Consider the following 23,348-nt stretch of genomic DNA (forward strand, 5'->3'; position numbering starts at 1 on the left):
TTGCAATTTCCTACTCTCAAGCACAGTTGTTAGTAGACAACACGCAAACTACAGTGCAGTATTTCGAAGGAATATGAATAATTGGTGAGTAAAATCAGACGTCAAGGTTGCTTCATCGCAGCCTTGCATAACTCATCTTTGAAGACCTGCAAGATGAGAGCACTGCGCGATTGTTCATCTTGTAGGCGAAAATCATTCTCGGTTATGAGTAAGAACAGAGACTGTATAACTGAATGTTGTAAGCAACTGGTACTCGCAAACTATAGACCGATGAATGAACGCTTTTCAACTCTCTTCCTGAACATCTCTAAATAATACAATTTTAAGCGTATTACCTGCTACGATATACTATTTTACCTACCCGGTAAGAAATTTACTTGGAACTGGAGGATGCTGTGCACACTGCCTGAGTTTATAACTCAACTTGTCGGCCATGCTGAAGTAGCTGCAACTGACCTAACACTTTACATGAAGAGCTCGCTGATAGGTGATCTGTCCATAGCTGCTTGAGCTGCTCTTGCGTTCGTTTCAATCTTAGGGTCGATATGAGGCAAATATGGAATCTGGAGCGGGAAAAAGATACGGTAAGACGCTGGATGCTACGCGAATATTTTTAGCATGAGCAATCTGGGTCCTATTAAATGTTCACCCTTTCACAGCGCAAGCTTTTCATGTCCGACCAATGAACTGTAGCACAAACCAACAAACAGTAGAGAATTTTGAGAACAGTCGATGGGGTAAAATTCAACCTGTGAAACAAGGTCCAGAGTTTTGCGCAGAAGGCGGGCTGCATCACCCTCGTCCATGTCACAGTGTTCAATTAACTCCTGCCATGAGACACCTGATGCCCATGCTTCTAGTATGCCAGCAAACGATTTGTCCAATAGCACTGGAATCTGCACCATTCAGGAGTAGTTTGAAATAAATTGCCCATCTTGGAAATCATTTGCAGACTACTGCATAATAAGCTTTTAGTTCTAGGCAAAAAAAAAAAAAAAAAAAAAAAAAAAATACAAATGTATAAATTGAATTGTGCACGAAGGAAAAATGGATCCAATGCATTCCTAGTAGTCACTGCATGTATAAAATGAGTAGACTTAGAGTAGGTTAGAAGTACGGTCAGTACGAATGCAAGTCAGCAGTCTGGTTAGTACGAATAAAGGTCTGTAGCGTAAGAAGGCAGGGATGCTGACCTCTACGCCATGGCTGGCCTGCAACCTTAGCACCCACTCGCGAAGATCCTCCATTTTTATGACCCAGTCTCTCACTCCTCGAGATTCACTATACTTCATACTGCAGTAACCAAATAACGTGGAAAAGAATTAATCTCAACAGAATTCTAAGAGCACTATTACATTGATTCGTACGCCACTTTGTTGTATAAACTCTGGTGTTTTTCGAAGTACTAATCCCGTGGACTAGATGAACCATACCTGGTATTTGACTTGTTACGCGTTTTCATTCCTTCTGAAACAAGAGCGCCACAAGCGGCTGCAAGCTGAGCCGGCTCCAAAGAATAAGTGGCATCTCTCGTGACTGCAAGGGTGAGCCAAAGTTCGTTTGTTCCTCGTACAACTGCTGCGGTTTCTCCTAGAGGGAGTAGAGAATTTGAGTCTGCGCTCAGTGCACCAGCTTCTTGTAGGACGCTCATGACCTGTAGCTCACGTAGATGTATTGACATTATTACATATTATCGATCAGCCAAGTTTTGTTAAGAGACTTAGCGAAGTATTAACATTCGAATGCAAATACCATAATAATGTACAAAAAAACATACATGAATCTAAAGCAGAGGCCAAAGCTTACATGCAAAAAGTCCTGCCACTCAGATGGCCGCAAGTCCTTCATCCGATTGGCAATATCAGATGCCGTGGACTTAAGGTTTGTAATCTTCTTTCTCCGTTTCTGTTGAAGGTCTAAAAGGAGCTTGTACTTCCGGTAACCCTGAGTTTGTTTAAGCTTCTTCGTCAACTTTACTACATCCTCTTTGTGGTTAGCTAACGTCTTCTCTGCATTCACCAGATCAGATGACCCCTGCAAGGTTGAAATACAACTACTTGCATTAGTATTCAATAAGAATTCTGGTTGCTTGGAAAGGCCAAGTGCAATTGTTGGTAGGTGAGTTGGTAGAGGGCTACGTGATGCAAATGACATTCAACAATACTATCAGATTAAAATAATGTCTATTTCAGTACATAAAAATTACCTGCCATTCCTTTGCAAGCTCGTGAGCCGAGGGTACTTGGCATGCCCATGCGAAGGTATCCGCTCCGCTTTCACCATTCCAAACTGCGTGACATGAGGAGGTTCCTGACTCTCCAACCTTCGCCCACACTAGAAGGCCAATCCGCAACCTCTCCCTCAAAAATGTACCAACACATTCTCCTGCTGAATTCGTGCTGGAAATGAGCAAGTTATTGTGAACAGATTTTACTGATCCTCCAGTGAACATGTACCAGTAATTATCAGACCCTAAACCCACATAATGCGAAATTGCCGAGCCAATGGCATAGCCTCCCTCTATATTTGATGCGGTTGACATGAGACCCTCATTGTCTTCGTCATCAACCAAGATTTCATCTCCTAGAAGTTCTGGTTCCTGTGGAGCACTAAATCAAGGTTTGAATTGAGAAAGCACTCCAAAAGTTTGTGTATAAGTCCAAAACTTGGATGTAGTTAATGATACATAAACTAAAGCACATTCCACGTAAATACTATCATAAGCTTAAGTATGTCTCTTGCATTTGAATATTTCAAGTCCATAATATTTCAGATCACAAGTGCGTCACCTGCGTGTCCGTCTCAACAGTTAGAGATGGAGAGCTCCCGATACAGACAACAGGCACAACACGCTCCTCGCCAGTCATTTGGTCCTTAAATTCAACGCACAAAAAGGGTAGTGGATTGTCGTCACTTCCTATAAACCGTTCTACCATTTTCTCACGTATGTGTTGCAGCTGCTGTTGGGATTTCTGGACGAGACCCTTGGCCTCCTGCAAATCCATCCGTGATACACATTCAATGCGACTGCTTCATAGATTTAAAATTGATACGCATTCAAGCAATCTAGATTAGCGTGTTCCTTCCACTTGTAATGATACTAAAACGAGGCAAGTATGGACATGCCACAAACTTCCCACCGACAAAGCAGTTATGATAAAACATTTTGCTGCAAGAAATCTAAAAGAAACCTTACCGCAACCCTCTTTGACAGTGCAGTATACTCTTGCAACTGCTTCTTGTTAAGTTCTTTTGCCAGACAGGAAAAGAAACCTTCTGAAGTAATTTCGGCTTGCAGACGCTCTATTTCCTGACGCAAGCTTGTCAGATGCTGCTGGGCTGAGACCAGGACGTCACTTCCCACAAAATTTCCGAAGGATTGATCAACGAGAGCATTCACCTCTTCTAGACTCCGTGGTCTACGTGTCATGCGAACACGCTCATCATTGTGAGATTTCTCTTCTAGAATTGCCACTCTCGGTCCCTGCAACAACAACAACAACAACAACAATAAAGGGTCGTTACCACAAAACGATAGAACACCACAAAAAAAAAATTAGAAAAACATAACGCAGATGGGACGGGTTTCTGTAACATCTGCCCTTGTATATATCACCCAAAGACGATCCTTTTGTGGCCTAGTGGTGCAATGTTTAGTATTGTTCGGAAAAAGATATACAGCCGTCATGGAGATCATCATCAGAAATAGCATACAAGAATACACACTAGATGTCAAAATATAGGGAACTCCACCTCCCAGACTTAGAAACCTTACCGCAAGGAGGTTAAGGACCATTCCGTAGGTGGTTGTAAATTGCGAAACTAAAGGTTCAGGTCCTGCAAATAGCACCTCACAGAAGTCCTCTGCACCCTCGAATGGTGTTTGCACTACCACCACATGGCCTTGGTCATCGATTCCGCGTCTCCCTGCTCGTCCAGCCATTTGCAGCATTGCATTCGAGCTTAAAAGCGCTAGCCCATCATTGCTACGTTTACTCATGGAAGAAATTACAGACGTCCTGTAATCCAAACACAATCAAGCTGTGTTAATGTCAAGGCTGTATACACTTAAATGCCGACATCTCGTTTGTGTCATTGCACTTTGTGAAAAGAATTCTTCGTCAAAACAAGAAAAAGAAAAGTATCAAGAGTTCCAAGGCAACGAGTGGATCTTTGATAAATCCGAACTAATTCTTTGATTCTTCTGCGTAAGAAGGCAATTGCTCTACATACCTTGTGGGCATATTTACGCCAGCTGCTAGGGTCTCAGTTGTGAACACTACTTTGACAAGGCCTTTCTGGAATAGCTCTTCGATAAAAGCCTTCCAGGTTGGTAGGCAGCCCGCATGATGTGCGGCTGCTCCTTGCAGAAGAGCTTTCACACTTCTGTGTCTAATGGCATCTGGATGCTGGTGCTGGTATTCTCTGAGAGCTTCTTGTACTTGCTTTACCTCATCATCGGACAGCAGGTTGCATTCCTGGTGCAAGAAAATTGCCCTTCAGTAATTTCATAATAGGATTTCACAACTTTCTGGCAATGGAATCGAATGATTTAACCGTACCTGAACGTAACTCACTGCTGCATCGCAGCCCTTGCGGCTGAAAATGAACCACATTGCTGGCAACATATCTCGCTCTTTCAATTGCATCAGAGTGTCCATTATTTTTGGGACCTACAACCAATATACTTACAGCACCAATTTAGTCATCAGAAGTTGGTGACTTGATGGTCAGCAACTTGCGCACGTATATTAAAACTGTGGACTCTATTGTCAACCAAAACAACTTACCAAAACTTGTTTTTAAAATAAAGAAAGAAACGAAAGAACTCCGAAACATTGTAAAATGTAGTTCTAAAATATAATACAACTCTGATTTCCAACGGTAAGTGTAGAGGAGTCAGAATTTTTGTGTTAAGTTTCATGTAAAGGAACATCTGTTTTCGGAATTGCAGAGAAAGCGTTTGGTTAATCGCATCAACCTGTTTACGACGAAGAAACATAAGTTGTTCTTCACTAAGCTTCTTTTCAATGTCCTTCCCTTTCTGCGTTCGGCTTTCTCCACGGTCCTTTCCTCCGAAGCCCGTTTTAGTGCGGAGAGGCGAAGGCTGATCATTCTTGTAAAGCTCTTCTCCAAAGTAATCCATAAACATGCGTTTACTCTCTTTATCATGTTTAAACTTTAGCTTCCTACAATAATTAGAAAATACATAAAAATACACATTAAAAATTTTAACAGATCGAAAAACTACAGTAGAGAATAAATCAGAGGTCAGCCGAAACGATTTGATCCACATGTTCTCAATATTAGACAGTGGAAAATACTCCAGTCAAGCTGACAAGAATCATTTAGCTCACGGATTCATAGCGGTTGATTCCTCGTTCAGTAACGGAAGCAGGGCCTGACGAGTTGAGAAGTGCCATTGAAGTGGCACGGGCCTCTTCGAGGCGGTAATTAACTGTGTAGGGCCGTGTACCTTTAAGCGAAGATCAGCACTCACTATTAGCTAACTATCTCATCTAGAGCTTGTCATTCTACGACAAGAATTGAACCCATGAGGGTAAGAGAATCGATATGAGGACTAATTATGACAACTGATGCAAATGTCTGTCAAATCTGTTACATTTCGGGCAGCCTTCAAATAAAAGGTGGGCTTCCGAGAGACTTAGTATTAGGTCGACCAAAATGAAGACAAAATTGAACGCACCTTGGTAATCCAGCCAGCCAGTTCGTCCGGATTTGCTACTGTAGCTGACAGGCAGATCAATTGCACGTCTTTCGGACAGTATATTATCTGCAAAGTTAATCATTTGTTGGTGAAAATCCATATCGTGTAGCCACAAGACTACATGATATTTTAACAAGACTGATCACATGCTTCTGAAGTACTGAGCATCACTTCGGACTTCAGTGCCACCTGACGTACCACAAGACTCCTTGCTTAAAAATTCCACATCAAGAACATTTCTAGTTATAGATAATCTGGAAGAACGAGTGTGCTACACAAGATGAAACAACCATTGAACAATAACTTTATCTGAAACCAGATCTTGAAGATATGTCCAAGTAATTCAAGTAAATCTTTGATAAACGAGTATGATCACGGAAAAGCCAAACAATAACTAAGAACATCCACGTCTACACTGCACATGTACGAATCATTAAAAATAAATATTTTAAGAGCGGTGACTAATCGAAAGAGCTCACTGTTTCCTCCCAAACAGTTCCCCGAGAAATATCGCTGAGGTAGTGCACTTCATCCAAAACAATAGCATCCACGTCCGTCAACCAGCCCTTCCCTGCGGAGCTGCCTACACTGCTCACAGCATCATTACCGATACTTAGTTTTTATTCAATTTAATGAGATGGTCCTTATCAATCACAAATAATACAGCCCTACTTGGTTAATCCTACAAGAAGATTTCTGCTCTCGGGTGGGTACCATCAAAAGAACAAAGAATTGGAGGTATTAGAAGGTTGCACCTTTCATAGAGCATATTGCGTAGAATCTCAGTGGTCATAACCATGATAGGCGCCTTTCTATTCACCACTGCATCTCCTGTGAGCAGTCCCACATTGTTTTCTCCGAAAGTCCCTCTGCAAGAACAAATAAATATGAGATTCAATCACGGAATTTTAAAACATGAAACTATGTCGAAGTGAGGAGTAGAAATCCGAGTGATCCAATTCACACTTACTGAAACTCACGAAACTTTTGATTCGACAGAGCCTTCAAGGGAGTGGTATACAGAAGCCGCTTTCCTCTTGCTAGGATTGCTGCTGCAGCAGCCTCAGCAATGAGAGTTTTACCGCTGCTTGTTGGAGCACATACAACCAAAGATGAACCCTCCAGAAAGCTTGTGACACCTCTTTCCTGCAACAGAGTGCATAAGTTTACCCACTCTGTTAGAAACACATTAGCGACAGCCTCAGCAAATGCATTACTCCACGTAGCGAAAACATATCACGTGAAGGGCAGTGAATAAGGCATAGAGGTTTAGACGAAGGAACGTGGAATACAATCCGAATCTTTTGGGATTAGGGGAATTGCTCTGTAGTACATATTGCCCAAGATTATTCGTCTTACTTTTGCGTCAAACCAGAAACGTATTTGAGAGAATGCCGAAAATACAGAGAATTCTAAACATTATCGCACCTGGAAATTGTCCAAGGGAAAGTCATACAGAGACGCAACGTCCTCCAACGACAATTCTCGGTCGCGTACTCGTTCCCGAAACTCCTGCATCCTGTCCCGCCCTGTCTCTCCCTTGCCAACGTCGCCATCTCCGCGCGCAGAGTCACCAAACACTAAAACACCCTGATTCTCACTAGCATACGACTTCAATTTCCAGTCCTTAATCACACTTTCACTCGAATCGATGCTTGTCTGTATCCCACTCCACCCAGCGTCCACTAACAGTAACTTGAAGATTATCTTCACATGCAAACGAACAGCACCAACCCCATGAGCTGGCCCGCCTACGGAAATTGGAGCTGAATGCTGCCTTCTCGCGACGGTTGTAGAGCTTCTCCTGAATGTAACTCCGCGCGTTTGAACGTCAAATGGCGATACCAGCAACGCAGCCTGGCGTGTGATCATGGACATCGCCATAGCCAGAGTAGGTGACTTCTGGCAACAGCGACTACCTAGTTCCTAGCAGAGTCAGCGACTCTGCCACAAGACCTACTCGCCCATCTGCAAGGAGAATCTACAATATCCTAGAATCTAGAATTACTTTCGTTTGAGATTAACCTTTCAGAATGTCGCCATGAACCTCGCTGTTCATTGCGAAAGTGGAGGGCCATGACAGGCATTGGCGGGCGGGGCGTGCAGCATTTGTACCATTGCGGCATTCTCCTGTTTACATGAGTGTGGGTGGGCATTTATGTGACGAGGCCGGGCAATAATTCTCCGGGTTCTTGTGATGGACCAAGTGCCGAACAGGTTATGTTGGTGAGGGGTGCTGGTGAGGATGGCATTTCTATTGCACCAAGGACTAAATACGGTATGAGGAGTTGGGGAGTTTAGACCGGGTTGAGACAGTTGGGGTTTCCAAAGGTGGAGAAGATGATGTGGGATGTGACAATGGAGAGGTGCAGGCAGCTGAAGACGCGGACGAAAAGTAAAGAATTGGTGATGATCGCAGTGATACTGGGTTTGTGCTTAGGGTGGGCAGAAATTGCTTCTGCGTTGGAAGCGCAAATTTTGCTCGATTTCAAGTCTGCTGTCAGCGACGGAAGCGGCGAGCTTGCCAACTGGTCGCCGGCCGACCCGACACCGTGCAATTGGACTGGAGTGCGATGCTCGTCGGGTGTGGTGACGGAACTCAACTTGAAGGATATGAATGTCTCAGGGACCGTGCCGATTGGCTTGGGTAAGGAGCTAAACTTCCTTTGCTTCACTTCCTCTTCTTTGACACAGCGGACGTTACACCGTCGAACATCGTCTCCCAAAAAGTACGAGAGGCGCACTGTCGGAGAGATGGTAGGGGACGGAGTTTGCCTCGTCTGTGTGCATTAGAAACTGCATGCTTTTGAGGTACACGGCCTGAAACTTGAGAACAGAAACGTTTTATTTGTAATGCATATAGCCGAGACACATTCCATTTCCTGTTCATAACCTACAGCAAAGCTTCTCAAGTGACCTATACGTGAAATTTGAAGTAGTCGGTCGCAGCTTTATGGCTACGGGCAGAGTAATCATGGATTCATGCACACTCCTGCACTTAATCAACCTCTTGGAGCTTAGACATTGAGTAGCTTTTTGATATGCAACTGCATGTTCATATTTCGTGCTCAACATACTCTGAGACCAGCCTTATACGTAGTTGCCAAGATTTAACCAACGCGGTCCTTCAGGATTTGTACTGTACTTAATGTCGAGGAAGGTGTGCCACGCTACTGCGCACAAGCTTGAACATGCTGAACATAGCTACTCACATCGAAACTGTTGTTCGAAAACTTGTTCAGGAGGATTAAAGAATTTAACAAGCTTAGATTTCGGAAATACGTCGCTTCAAGGTCCAGTTCCAACCGATCTTCTCAACTGCACCAACCTTGTCTACCTCAACCTAAGCAACACGTACATGGAAGGCCCTCTTCCGGAAGGAATCTCAAACTTGAAGCTACTTCGAACCCTGGACTTCTCCTACTCCAGTTTCAGTGGCCCCTTGCCAGCATCGTTGGGCGAGTTAATATCCCTCGAAATCTTGAACCTGGCTTTAGCTAATTTCTCTGGATCACTACCCTCAAGCCTTGGTAACCTACTAACTTTAAAGGAGATTTTCTTGGGCGTTGCAAACTTCACCCCTGCTCCAATTCCCGAGTGGTTTGGAAACTTCACAGAACTGGAGGTGCTTAAGCTGAACAGTATGAACTTCACGGCTAGCCCACTACCATCTTGGTTAGAGAAGATGCCCAAGTTGCGAATAGTGGACCTCTCGTATTGTAACTTGGTAGAAAGCATCCCGTCCTTCTTGGGTCTCCTCGGAAACCTCGAGACGCTCTTTTTGAAACACAATACCCTGGGCGGCACTATTCCAGAGATCTTCGAGAACCTGACTCGCCTTTCATCACTCGATCTGTCGGAGAATAATCTCATAGGAAGTATTCCCAAGTCTCTGACGTCAGCAACTAATTTGAATACCATACAGCTTTATTCAAACACTCTTTCAGGAGAGCTACCTGCAGATTTGGGTAACCTGAAGCGTCTAGCCCAAATTGACGTCGCTATGAATAACTTGAGCGGTGCGATACCTGCGTCTGTTTCAAATTTAACCAATCTCATCAGGCTACATCTCTATGATAATAATTTCGAGGGACAGATCCCCCCTGGGATCGCTGTCATTACAGGCCTCACAGAATTTGTGGTCTTCGCAAATCAATTCACGGGCGAGGTTCCTCAAGAACTCGGCACAAATTGCATCCTTGAGCGGTTTGATGTCTCAACTAACAGTCTCTCCGGGAATGTACCCCCCAACCTTTGCAGCGGACAAGCCTTGAGAGAATTGATCTTTTTCAACAACAACTTCACAGGTCCAGTACCTGCTGCTTATGGGAACTGTCAAAGCTTGGAAAGGGTGCGATTCGAAGGCAACAAGCTGTCAGGAACAGTTCCAGAGGGTTTATGGGGCCTTCCCTTGGTGGAGATAATTTCAATACAAGAAAACAACTTGGAAGGCATTATGTCCAGCAGTATCGGAGCTGCACTTAATCTGGGCGAACTCAAAATCCAGAACAACAAGCTCAGTGGTCGTCTTCCTCCTGACCTAGGGAACATTACATCGATTCATAGAATCGACGCATCAGGGAACAATTTCCACGGTGTTATTCCTCCAGAATTGAGCCGTTTGAATAACCTGGATACGCTCAATCTCGCTGGAAACTCGTTCAATGGATCAATACCATCTGAGCTGGGAAAATGTAGTAACTTGATTCAGCTAAACCTTTCAAGGAATGAGCTTGAGGGCGTCATTCCCGCGGAGCTGGGTCTTCTTGTCGATCTTAATGTGCTAGATGTGTCGCACAACCACTTGTCGGGGAACCTGCCCTCAGAGCTCTCCAGCCTTCGCTTCACAAACTTAAACGTATCTTACAACAACCTTTCCGGTATTGTGCCGACAGATCTGCAACAAGTGGCAAGCATCGCCGGTAATGCAAATTTATGTATCTCAAAGGATAAGTGCCCAGTGGCCAGTACTCCAGCTGATCGACGTCTGATTGACAATAGCAGAATGATTTGGGCTGTGGTGGGAACCTTCACTGCGGCGGTGATCATTTTTGTCTTGGGATCATGTTGCATTTGCAGGAAGTACAAGCTATTTTCACGGCCATGGAGGCAGAAGCAACTTGGCTCTGATTCATGGCACATAACGTCATTCCACAGGATGTTGATTCAAGAAGATGAATTTTCAGACTTGAATGAAGACGATGTGATTGGAATGGGTGGATCTGGCAAGGTATACAAAATTCTTTTGGGGAATGGACAAACTGTTGCTGTAAAGAAACTTATAAGTTTACGCAAGGAAGGATATCAATTGGATAGCGGATTTAAAGCTGAGGTGAGCTCTATGTATAAGCATCGCGGTTTTTTTTCTTGGCTCAAAGACTGAGCTAAGATTGTCAGGTTGTAATTCTTCACTCGTGAAACTTGGATTTAAGCCGCAGTTAGAACGCTCATGTACTTGAAGTGTCACCTTGTATTTGACTAGAAGTTAAGGACGATTTTCTGATTTTTTTTATTCAAATACTGTGTAGGTGGAGACACTGGGTAACATACGCCACCGAAATATTGTCAAGCTTCTGTGTTGCTGTTCTAACAGCAATTCAAACCTGCTAGTCTACGAATTCATGACAAATGGCAGTGTAGGTGACATTTTGCATAGTACGAAAGGAGGTACTCTAGACTGGAGCTTGCGTTTGAGAATCGCCCTTGGCACCGCCCAGGTATTGAAATTTAAGCCGAATGATTGACAGTAGTGTCAAATGGATGAATCGGCCTCAAGAATAGTGGAAGATTTGGCTGATCTCTCCCATTAATTCTGTTGTTGTATCGTTTATTTTATTTTCAACAACAGCTAGAGACATGGACTGGGTACTTAAATGAGAAATCCAATTCAGCAGACCGTTGGATGCAAGTAACCTCATGTGATTTTGGATTTGCAGGGATTGGAATATTTACACCATGACTGTGATCCTCCGATTACGCACAGAGATATCAAATCCAACAACATTCTACTTGACTGTGATTACCAGGCTCATGTTGCTGATTTTGGCCTAGCTAAAGTGCTTGAATATGCAACTGGGGATCTTGAATCCATGTCACATATTGCTGGTTCGCATGGATACATTGCGCCAGGTAATCCTCATAACTTTGTAACTCATCTTCTTTTAATTTCTCACCATCTTTCGCCCTTAATGCCCTGATATTCAAGATATTACGTAGATTGTCTGCACGATTCACGAATACGCTATTGATGTTAGCACAAAAAAAAATTTGTCAATTATCTGTAAGAATTGATCATTTTGTCTATATATCGTTAGTTTTACAACTTTATAATAATGATTTGCTCTGTTTCTGGATTGTCAATGATTTTGCCGACTTCCAGAGTATGCCTACACGTTGAAAGTTGGTCAAAAAGGTGATGTTTACAGCTTTGGCATCGTTCTTCTTGAGCTTATTACTGGTAAGCAACCAACGGACCCTTCTTTCAGTGAAGGAGTGGACCTTGTGAAATGGGTGAACATAGGCCTACAAAGTAAAGAAGGCATCAACAGTATCCTTGATCCTCGTGTTGGATCCCCTGCTCCCTACAACATGGATTCCTTTCTGGGAGTGGGTATTTTGTGTACAAGCAAGCTTCCCATGCAGCGTCCATCAATGCGTGAGGTCGTTAAAATGCTGAAGGAGGTGGCCCCAAATATAGAACTCTAGTTAAGAAAACATGTCCTCTCCAGTATTTCTCCCCAGTATGCAGGGCATGCACTATTAGTGTAACACTCTGCGCATACTCACACCCGAGCATCTACACAAGGAAGATTTACAGAGTTTCCTCCCTTACCTAAGATTGAAGCAGGGTTGTGAATATTGTGCGAAGTAGGACCGTCTCGGATGCTTCTTTTGCCTAGAAAGTTGCCGTGTGTAAGTTAATTTGTTGTTGTTGTTACTATAAGGTGCACTAGCTGCATCAAGAGGAGGTACCAGATCTCATGCTTAGATGTGGTTGTTACAAAGAAGTGCAGATCATCGAAGATAATGTATGACAGTAGACTGAAATCATGCATCACTGGCTGTTTGCATGATGTGAATTCGATGTAGCAATATTGTAGAGGCTCTAATTTGAGAGGTGAAAGAACCGAGACTGTCGCAAGGGACCGGTGTGTCCCAATTGATGATTTGTGTAGTATATCTGACTAGTACTGTTCAATCTTTTACTTGGATCGTTATAGGCTCTTTTGCAGCAGGAACAATCTCTTCTTCCTCTTAGTTCATATGATACGGCTCCAGACGAGTATCAACAGTAGACGATTCTATGATGCTCTGTCAGCTGGTAAGCCGATATCATGATCTTTATCGATCTCCTCGCTCGATCTCAAATCCAAGCAATTTTGCAGTTCAGACATCTAAACAATTGGAAATGTACCTTGTCGGTTTTGGGATACTCGACCGGTAGCTTCACTATTGCACTTTCTTGAATCCGACAGACAAAGTTTCATTTGTATATATACAAAGCCTCGCTCTGTCATATAAGACGAAGTTAAACTATCTACAAGTGTCTGTGAAGTCAAGTGAGTAATAACCTTTAGAGTGTCAGAAAAAGTTACGTATCTCTGGATTGAGACCTTTTCCGCACATTCTTCAACTGCAGCTTCAAGCACAAACCCATAGTTTCTAAAATCAGTAATAGAGATAAATGTGATGATAATTGATATTTGCTCCTCTCCAAGTCAATGCTAGTTTGATGCATTTTCATGTACACTGAGGATTAAGCGCCTACAGAGTGAGAGCATTGTTTTGTGGACTCATACTTCTTGTGTTTGATGCTACAAACACTTTATTTCGCACTAAAGTATGAAGAATAATCAAACAACGTACAAATCTCAGGATTGTCACACATGATACATTCATTACCATTCCAGGCACACCAATCCCGAATTCAAACTTACATATCAGAAACCAGATATTATCCACAAAGACTTCACAAATACAAACATTTTTTATTTCGTTTTTTTAGACTTCTATTCTCTCATGCACACAACATTTTGATGCCGTGTGCATTGTACAAAAAAAATAATCCATACATGTATTTACATACACATCAATAGATGCATAATCTCTGAGATGGGTACCTCAAATCACCACAATAGAAGCTAAACCCCAAATGGCTATTATCCCCTTTTAGAAAGGTGTAAGCAAAAGCACATGGGATGTGTGATCCACAACACAGTGCGTAGATGACAAGCCAGAGAGTCGGCATTGGGATCATGGGGGAAGTGATGGGGGCTCCTCATCCCAAGAGCCGTGGAAGGACTCTAGGCTTTTAGGCTTTGGGATGTGAGACTTTCAGGCTTTGGGACTTGAGGCTTTTAGGCTTTGGGACTTGAGGCTTTCAGGCTTTGGGACTTGAGGCTTTCAGGCTTTGGGACTTGAACCAGAGCTTCCAGAAGCAGAAAGAAAAGCAGGAGAGAGGGTCTCCCTGGAGTTGTTATCATTGTCCAGGGGTCCCATCCCTCCTTAAAAACAAATATTCATAAATTCAGAATTCAAAAATAAAATAAAATTAATGACATCCCGGGGGTATTACTCAAGCATGAGCCATTGTTTTAACTTCAACCCTGAAAGTTAATTTTATTTGCTGCCATGTTGTACAACTTGATTGTGATATTTGATGGGTGACATGCACTTTGTGTTGTGAAAGTCTAACCTTGGGTTTTAGAAGTTTATGGTTTCTGAGACTGTGGAAAACTGTTATAATTAATAAATTAATCCGTTGTTATAATTTTTTATTATTATTATTTTAATCTGAATGGGAACATCAATCGGTATTAATTCATGATGTCTTAATTGCTCTGCCATGGATGTGAGGGTTTTCTACATGATTTGATGTTTGTCAGTGCATTTTTTTGATGTAGTTAGTAAATTTTTGAATTAAATAAACATTGCAAATTTTATATATTTGCAATGGTCAATTGGCATTGATGTACAAATGTAATATATTAGTGGATTTAGTACATGTTTGATTTAATTCTTTGTTTCTTTCTCTTACGGTCACTTCACATTATGGTTGTTTGGTTGAGTGGATCTTGGAACCCTCTACTTGAAATATCTTTTATCTATATCTATAAGATTGTTGACGTTGTGTACTGGCATGGTATACAAGTTAAATATATTTTATTAGATTTAACATTATAATTGATGTAAAAATTTAACTAGTCATGAAATCATACAAATAATTATATATATATATATATATATATATATAAAATCCAAAAAAGATAAAATAAATTCTTATATTATATTCAAAAAAAATTATTTATTAATTTTAAAGTAAAAGTAGAAAATATTACCTTGTATAGGATATTACCTTAAGTAAGTTGCTAATAGTCAAAGGTTTGACTCTTGGTATATGGTAAGGGCATCCAATGGATATAAGACGAAGTCATGGACCAAGAGTCAAAGTCAAAAGGATAAAGTATTAACAAGGGAATATCCAAAGACTAAGTATGAGTCATTAGTAAGTGTCATAGGATACCCTCGAAGTTTGTGAGATGCCAAAGGATCCTAAGAACATGTGTGTAAGACGTAAGAGTAATTAGTATTCGACATAGGATACTCTTGGGACTCGTGAGATGCCAAAAGGATCTTAGGGCCATGTCTGTAAAAGTCAAAGAGTGGAAGTTGTCTTTTAGGGCAGCAACTTGTCAAGGACAAGAACTCGATGAAAAAACAATTCAAACAAGTGAGCATTCACTCAAAGAGAGGTAACAAAAAATATATAAACAGTATATATATTGAAAGAGAAACTGGAATGGCTATTGCCAAAAGACAAGAAAACTAGAGATCCTTGAAACAGACTAGAAGCAAGAAAGGAGTTGACAAGAGTGAAGAAGCCTTCACTCTTGTCTCTATATATACTCTCTAACTAGGGGCTACGTGGCGACGTTCTATAGGACCTCCAATATGTGTTGACTTTGTAGGGCACATGCCTTGACTTACAAGGCAAGTTTTTCTACGTGTGGACCACATAGTTAGCTTAATCTTCAAGCTAACAACATGTGTGGCACATGGCCAACTTGTTGACCACGTTTCTAATCCAAAAAGTCAATTAAAGACACCTATGAAGTCAAAGCAGCGTCTAGGAAATTTCTAAGAAGCTTTTATATTAAATATTATAGAATTAACTTACTTTTACCTACTTTTACTTATTTTTACCTATTTCTATATGTAATTATTAGCTTACATGATTATGGCCGTGACATTACCCCCCCTTCTAGGGACGAGTTCCACGAGGAGCGGTCATCATATGTTGAGGAAATCTATGATGTGACGAACTGTATTCGCCACATACTCTGATCTCTGTTCTCTTCGAAGATGATTGATAGGGCCTCTCAACCATCGGTAGTGTCCCATATCAGGGCGGGAAGACCACCCAGTTATTTGATCATTGTTGAGGCCTTCGTAACTTCCTTCGAATAGAATATTTGGAACACCATCAGGAGTTGTTCCTACCTCTAGCAAAATCATCAAACATCGGGAGTCCCTTCCCAAATCGTGATACCAAATGCGTTGTATCTCACCATCTATTCGAGGAAGAACATGTCGTTCTTGAAGATCTTCATCTCGATTGCGTCGTCTTCAAGGTTGTGACAATCGTAATGTCTCATCCGGCAGGTCAGCAAATGAAGGCTCTTGAGTTAAATCCATTGGTTGTTGGTTCTCCATCTCCTGAGCGCCACTACTACAACAAAGCTACGAACAAGAATTGAAAGTAGAATGTTATCTTGCCTAGATGTTGTTTCTTTTATAAAGAACGTTTTCATCTTGATTTTGATGGATGTCGTCGATGAAAAGCCTCCACCACCTTTGCTGCATTTGTAAGATTCTTCATTGGCTCCCATGTGCGTTTATTAATATCATATCCACGCCAATGGACAAGATATTCTATTTTATTTCGACGCCGCCTTGAATCTAAGACTTCTTCTACTTCAAACTCTTAATTATTGTCCACTTCTATAGGAGGAGGTGGAGCTTGTCGTCTTCTTGGTATGTCCATTGTCTTGTATGGTTCAAGAAGACACACGTGGAATACTAGATGGATTTTCATTGTCTTCGGTAGATGTAAACGATATGCAACTGGATTGATTTGTGCAGAAATAGAAAATGGTCCCAGCCTTCGATAGTCCAACTTATCGCAAGGACGAGTGGTCTTGATATTACGACGAAGTAGCCATACCTTATCACCCACGTTGAGTTGTGGTTGCTCCTTACGATATACATCTGCATTTATCTTTTGTCGTTCTTGAGCTTCCTTCAATTGCGCCTTCATTATTGCATGTAACTCTGACAACCGATTTGCCATATCTTCTGTTGTAGGATTATCAACTTTTGAAAAATCAAGAGCATCAAGTCGTGGATGATAGCCATAATTGGCAAAGAAAGGTGTTTGTTGCGTGGAGGAATGTACCGTATTATTATAAGCAAACTCTGCCAATGGCAGAAGGGTTATCCAATCATCTTGTTGGTAGTTGATGGTACACCTTAAATACTGCTCCAAGACTTAGTTTACGCGCTCTGTTTGTCCATCAGTTTGAGGATGGAAAGCCGAAGATAGCTTTATGTCCACTTTTAAAATCTTGAAAAGGGTCCTCTAGAATCTCGACACAAATTGAGTTCCCCTATCCGATATGATATCTTTAGGTAATCCATGATAGCGATAGATATTATCAATGAAAAGCTTAGCTGTTTCTTCACCTGTGAAAGATTTTGTATATGGCACAAAATGTGCCATCTTGGTGAAACGATCTACTATCACAAATATAGAATCATAAGATCTTGAGCTTAGAAGATCTGTGATGAAATCCATAAAAACAGAAGACCATGGTTGTTCTGGTATAGGTAATGGCTGAAGAAGTCCGTAAGGTCGATGATGAGGAATTTTTGATCTTGAACAAATATTACATGATTGTACAAAGTCTTTGACTGACTTCCACATTTGTGGCCACCAAAAATCTCTTGATATGAGTTCCAAAGTCTTATTATATCCAAAGTGTCCTGCTGCTAGAAAATCATGACGTGCTTGAAGAACACGTAAATGTGCTTCTCCTTCAGGAACATATAGGCGTCCTTCAAAATATAATAGATTATTCTTGAACTCGAACTTAGAAGAATCATGAGACTTGGAAGAATTATTTTCAATATCATGAACAAGAGGGTTTGAGGACAAAATGGACTGGATTTGCTTGAGAAAAGTTGAATCAACAGTCAATGTTGATTTCATTGCTCGGAGATGAAATTACTCCAGTTTCAAGAGGACCGTTCTTTGTTGCTCAAAAGCTGCATCTCCTTCTTTTGGTGCAAAATAAGAACGTCTAGACAATGCATCGGACAAACCTTGTTGTTTTTCTGGCCGATAAGTGATAATGAACTCGAATCTTGACAAAGACATACTCCAACAAGCTTGACGACGATTCAACACGCGTGCTGATATGAAATACTCAAGGTTCTTGTGATCTGTATACACAGTGACTGGACTAGAAGCGCCTTCTAGATAATGACGCCATTCTTGAAAGGAATCCACGATTGCAAGTAGTTCTTTATCGTGGATCTCATAATTGATCTCGGCTGCTGAGAATTTTCTTGAATGAAAAGCTATCGGATGAAGTTTGTCATCTGTTCCCATTTGTGACAAAACTGCAGCCAAGGCAAAATCCGATGCGTCTGTTTTCATAAAAAATGCCTTGGAAAAGTCAACACGATATAAGACTGGTGCAGATACAAACGATGTCTTCAAGGCTTCAAATGCTGCTTCTGTTTCTTGATTCCATTGGAATTTGTCTTTACTAGTCAAGCTTGTAAGTGGAGCTGCAACTCGTGAAAAGTCTTTGATGAAGATCCGATAGTAATTGGCAAATCCCAAGAAACATTGGACATCTCTTACTGTCCTTGGAATCTTCCAATCCATGATTGTCTGGACTTTCTTAGAATCCATCATGAGACCATCATTTGAAATGATGTATCCTAAAAAGTCAACTTGAGTAGTGTGAAATACACACTTTTCCATCTTGGAGTACAATCCTGCATCTCTAAGTTTTTGTAATACTTGACGAACATGTATTTCATACTCTTCGACATTGTTAGAATAGATCAGGATATCGTCTAGGTAGCAGATGACAAAATTGTCTAAGAATTCACAAAATACATCATTCATGAGATGTTGAAAAGCAGCTGGTGCATTCATGAGTCCAAAAGGCATGACATTATATTCAAAATGTCCGTACTTAGTTCGAAATGCAGTCTTCCATTCATCTCCTTCCTTGATTTATACTAGATCATATGCTCCTCTTAGATCTATTTTTGTATAAATCTTAGCTTGATTCAATTGGTCAAGGAGTCCTGATATCAAAGGTAATGGATACTTGTTCTTGATTGTGATCTTGTTGAGTCCTCGATAGTCAACACACATTCGCAAAGTTCCATCTTTTTTCTTTATGAATAGAATTGGAGCTCCTGCTGGAAATTTTGAATGGCGTATGAAATTCTTCGCTAAATTCTCGTCAATATATGTCTTGAGTTCAGCCAACTCATCTTGCGATAAACTGTAAATTGGTCCAAATGATGGCTGAGTTCCTTCCTTGAGGTCGATTGAACAATCATATGGACGATGCTTAGGAAGAATATCTGCATTCTTTTTCTCAAAAACGTCTTGATAATCCTGATATTGACTTGGAATGCCACTTGAAGTCTTTACGTTTTCAGAAATAGGTGCAGCATAAATAGCAAAAGTTGATCCTTCTTTTGCTGCGTGTATAAATGCTTTTGCACCTATCAGTACGGGTTTTACTGTACTAGATTTATAATTTTTACTTGGTTCGTAGAACTATTAATAACGCTTTTGGAAAAGTCAAGTTTACGCGAATTCCAATCTATTCGAGGGTTATATTTTTCTAGCCAGGATAAACCTAAAATAACTGGATTGGACGGGGATTTAATTATGTTAAAAGCTATGTAGCTATCATGACCGTCTATTGTTACTTTTATAGGATGAGTTTCATGAGTGACATCTCCAGAAGACAAGGGACGACCATCTATGACTTCTACATGTACTGGTTTAGGTTTCTGTACAAAAGGTATTTTACGACTTTTAACAAATTGTTCATCTAAAAAACATGCTGAGGCTCTCGAATCTAATAAAGCAAAGGCTTTATAATTCTTAGGTCCTAAATATAAGTCTATTATAAAACAAGGAGAGGATTCTGAGGAGAGGATAGGACCTTCATTAGGAATTGTACAAGATTCCAGCTGCATGGTCCCTATTGTAGCTGGACGAATCCGTTTTCTGACATGTTGTTTTCTTTGACCGCCGTACCCCTCATTTTATAGTTGCGTCGCTTCTTTAGACAATGTTGAGCAGTGTGCTTAGGTTCTCCGCAGTATAAACATAATCCTTCTTAACGACGACAAATCTTTTCTTGCTCAGTTAGGGGTTTAAAACGTACCACGTCAATTTGCATGTCTTCTACTTCCGAATGTACGTTTGGCGAAGATGTTGATGTTGCCATTGAGTAATAACGTTGAGGTTCCCATGTAAGACTCTCGAATTGAAATTCAAAAAGTCGATTATCACATTTTACCGCAAAATCGATTGCTTGACTCAAAGTTTGAGGATCAGGTAAGTTGAGCATCAATTTCTTTACTTCGTATTGCAATCCATAAAGAAATTGACTGATGAGTGCAGCATCATTCCACTTGATGTCAATTGCAAGTTGTCAAAATTGTGAAGCATACATTGTTACTGAGCGGTTTTCTTGTCGCAGAATTCGGATCTTATTTGTTGCAACACGAGTTACATCGTGTTCACCATACATAGATCGAAACTCCGCCAAAAAAGCTTCCAAATTGTCCAATATTGGATTTCGTTGTTCAAAAAAAGACGAAAACCATGATAATGCAGAACCAGAAAGTAGAGTGCCAATAAACCTGACTTGTGATCCTGGAGTTGGATAGCTTTGCGGTTGAAGTTCAATTGCCAATTGTACTTGATTGATGAACCCTCAAAATTTAGATCTCGTACCATCAAATTTCTCGGGTAAGGCAATTCTTGGTTCTCTAATGCTTACAAGGTGTTGTACAATTGGAGAAGGAACGTGATTTGTTGTAGATGTTGAAGCAGCTCCGATCATCTCTATATCCCCACTTTCTGCTATTCTTGTTCTTTCATGTGTTGGTGAATTGAGTTGATGCATCGCAAGCATTAACTCCCTCATTTGCTCTTGCATTTGTGCCATTGCACTCTTCATTTCAACAAGCTCTGCCATAATGATACTAAGAAGAAAAATTTGTCTGATATTGCTCAAGACAAAAGAAAAAGAAAAGACTTGATAAAGAAGATACTAAGAACAATATCAGTTTAGAATTGGGTAATACGCAAACTTCTAATACGCTTATGTCTTGTCAAGAGAAAGGGGTAATCCACTCTCACTCAAGAAAAACAAAGCTTTGATATTGTAAGTGTACTCTTGTCAATCTGTCAAGGTCAAAGACTCGATGAGGGAAAATATACACAAAAAGGCTATCTTGATATAATAAGTCAAAATATAAACAAGTAGGTATATTAAAAGGAAATTGGAATGGCTATTGCCACAAGACAAGAAACTAAAGACTCTTGAACCTGGACTAGAAGCAAGAAAGGAGTTGACAAGAGTGAAGAAGCCTTCACTCTTGTCTCTATATATACTATCTAACTAGGGGCTACGTGGCAACGTTCTATAGGACCTCTAATATGTGTTGACTTTGTAGGACACATGCCTTGACTTACAAGGCAAGTTTTTCTACGTGTGGGCCACATAGTTAGCTTGATCTTCAAGCTAACAATATGTGTGGCACATGGCCAACTTGTTGACCACGTTTCTAATCCAAAAAGTCAATTAAAGACACCTATGAAGTCAAAGCAGCATCTAGGAAGTTTCTAGGAAGCTTCTATATAGAAATAACTTACTTTTATCTACTTTTACTTACTTCTACCTATTTCTATATGTAATTATTAGCTTACATGATTATGGCCGTGACAGCCACACATGTTGTTAGCTTGATGATAAAGTTAATTATGTGGCCCACACATAGAAAAACTTGCCTTGTAAGTCAAGGCATGTGTTCTACAAAGTCAACACTTATTGGAGGTCCTATAGAACGTCGCCACGTAGCTCCTAGTTAGATAGTATATATAGAGACAAGAGTGAAGCCTTCTTCACTCTTGTCAACTCCTTTCTTGCTTCCAGTCTAGTTTCAAGGATCTCTAGTTTTCTTGTCTTTTGGCAATAGCCATTCCAGTTTCTCTTTCAATATACATACTTGTTTATTTATATTTTGTTATCTTTCTTTGAGTGAAGACTCACTTGTCTGAATTGCTTTTTTCATCGAGTTCTTGTCCTTGACAAAGACTTGTGAGAAGTCTTATATGTGAAGTTGAGAGTGATACAAGAGTGAAATCACTTGTTTACTTACAAAGAGGGCATTTTGGGTTTCTAAGGCAGCAACTCCTTCTTGTTGATTTTGAGAGTTCTATATCTTCTTTTTTTGATTTTCTTTCACACATCCCTTTCTTAGACATGGCTTCAAGTGAGGGTGAGAGCTTGAGATTGATTGAGAAGTTTAGGGGTGACAAATTTTACCATTGGAAGAAGAAAATGGAGCTTTTGTTGGTTTAATTGGACCTTTGGGTCATTGTTAATGAAAGTGAAGACCCTCCAACTGACAATGTTGATATCAAAGTGAAGGAGTACAAACGTCGTGAAAGGAAGGCTTTTGGGATGATGCCAATTTTTCACATGTTATAGCTTGCAATAGACTAGCGGAAGCATGGAAAACTCTTTGTAATATCTATAAGAGTAGAAACCTTACCATTATCCTTTGGATAAGGAAGAAATTCTTGACAGTAAAGATGGAAGAAGGAGATGACCTCATAGCTCATGTTAATTAAAAAATAATATATTATTAAATATAGTTATTAAGGCTTCCAATATCTTTCTAATCAATGGTTTTATATATATATATATATATATATATATATATATATATATAGTTTGTAATACATCTCGTTTAAATCTATAGGATTATTTATCTTGATTCTTTATTGGTTTAGAAGTTCTATAGTTTATAGTCAATAGTATCATTCTTTACTAAAGTTATTGGATTCTCTTTTAATTTTAATTCTAAAGATTCTTTGTCTAATGTATAACTAAGTCGTATAATATTTGAGCTTCTAATTCTAAAATTATTTGATTCTTATTTAAATATAAAAATTTGCTTAAATATCAAATTTTTTTATGAGCTTCTTCGGTTAGTTGTTAAAATTCTATTTCATATCTTATCAACTTAATTTTTATTATATTTCTTTTACTTCTTTATGAACTTATAAATTATTTAGAATATATATATATATATATATATATATATATTGCAACACCAATCCACAAAGTTTTGTAACTTCATACCAAAATTAATTAGAAAATGATTTGATAAAGCTGATATCACATTAAATTATATTATATTATTTTTATTTATTTATTTATTTTTAATAGAGTAGTTTTTTTAATGTAGAATCTATGTAGTCTTGCCAAAATTTTCAGTCCAT

At 40.2% G+C, this 23,348-nt stretch overlaps 2 protein-coding genes across 4 annotated transcripts; one reads left to right on the top strand and one right to left on the bottom strand.

Moving 5' to 3' along the window:
• Positions 1–59: 59 nt before the first annotated feature.
• LOC112290203 (DExH-box ATP-dependent RNA helicase DExH15 chloroplastic) lies at positions 60–7,612 on the bottom strand. Of its 2 annotated transcripts, none has more exons than XM_024536249.3 (18): positions 7,157–7,612; positions 6,699–6,874; positions 6,484–6,597; positions 6,208–6,316; positions 5,708–5,794; positions 5,358–5,476; positions 4,982–5,189; positions 4,563–4,673; positions 4,234–4,478; positions 3,851–4,019; positions 3,197–3,484; positions 2,790–2,993; positions 2,207–2,599; positions 1,807–2,034; positions 1,434–1,654; positions 1,194–1,293; positions 750–896; positions 60–563 (listed from the first exon to the last, which is right to left on the bottom strand). In XM_024536249.3, exons 1-18 carry the CDS (start codon positions 7,610–7,612, stop codon positions 465–467), a joined length of 3,474 nt encoding a protein of 1,157 aa, XP_024392017.1. In that variant the 3' UTR covers positions 60–464. The 2 variants fall into 2 exon arrangements, with proteins under 2 accessions (XP_024392017.1, XP_024392015.1); XM_024536247.3 differs by having other exon boundaries at positions 3,776–4,019.
• Positions 7,613–7,761: 149 nt separating this feature from the next.
• LOC112290204 (uncharacterized) lies at positions 7,762–13,130 on the top strand. Of its 2 annotated transcripts, none has more exons than XM_024536250.3 (5): positions 7,762–8,375; positions 8,971–11,060; positions 11,257–11,445; positions 11,665–11,857; positions 12,108–13,130. In XM_024536250.3, exons 1-5 carry the CDS (start codon positions 8,069–8,071, stop codon positions 12,431–12,433), a joined length of 3,105 nt encoding a protein of 1,034 aa, XP_024392018.1. In that variant the 5' UTR covers positions 7,762–8,068; the 3' UTR covers positions 12,434–13,130. The 2 variants fall into 2 exon arrangements, with proteins under 2 accessions (XP_024392018.1, XP_024392019.1); XM_024536251.3 differs by having other exon boundaries at positions 7,847–8,539.
• The last annotated feature ends 10,218 nt before the right edge of the window (positions 13,131–23,348 follow it).

Source organism: Physcomitrium patens, chromosome 13 (genome assembly GCF_059467195.1).
Source record: "Physcomitrium patens ecotype Gransden chromosome 13, ASM5946719v1, whole genome shotgun sequence".
In the NCBI taxonomy this organism is placed as follows: domain Eukaryota; kingdom Viridiplantae; phylum Streptophyta; class Bryopsida; order Funariales; family Funariaceae; genus Physcomitrium; species Physcomitrium patens.

Excerpts from the sequence above, each read along its gene's own strand:
- LOC112290203 (XM_024536247.3), bottom strand. The coding sequence starts at position 7,612 with ATGGCGATGTCCATGATCACACGCCAGGCTGCGTTGCTGGTATCGCCA. Across the intron at positions 5,795-6,207 it reads GAACTGTTTGGGAGGAAACA|ATAATATACTGTCCGAAAGA; the intron begins GTGAGCTCTTTC and ends TTAACTTTGCAG. Across the intron at positions 5,190-5,357 it reads GAATCAACCGCTATGAATCC|GAAGCTAAAGTTTAAACATG; the intron begins GTGAGCTAAATG and ends TAATTATTGTAG.
- LOC112290204 (XM_024536250.3), top strand. The coding sequence starts at position 8,069 with ATGATGTGGGATGTGACAATGGAGAGGTGCAGGCAGCTGAAGACGCGG. Across the intron at positions 8,376-8,970 it reads GACCGTGCCGATTGGCTTGG|GAGGATTAAAGAATTTAACA; the intron begins GTAAGGAGCTAA and ends AAACTTGTTCAG. Across the intron at positions 11,446-11,664 it reads TCGCCCTTGGCACCGCCCAG|GGATTGGAATATTTACACCA; the intron begins GTATTGAAATTT and ends TTGGATTTGCAG.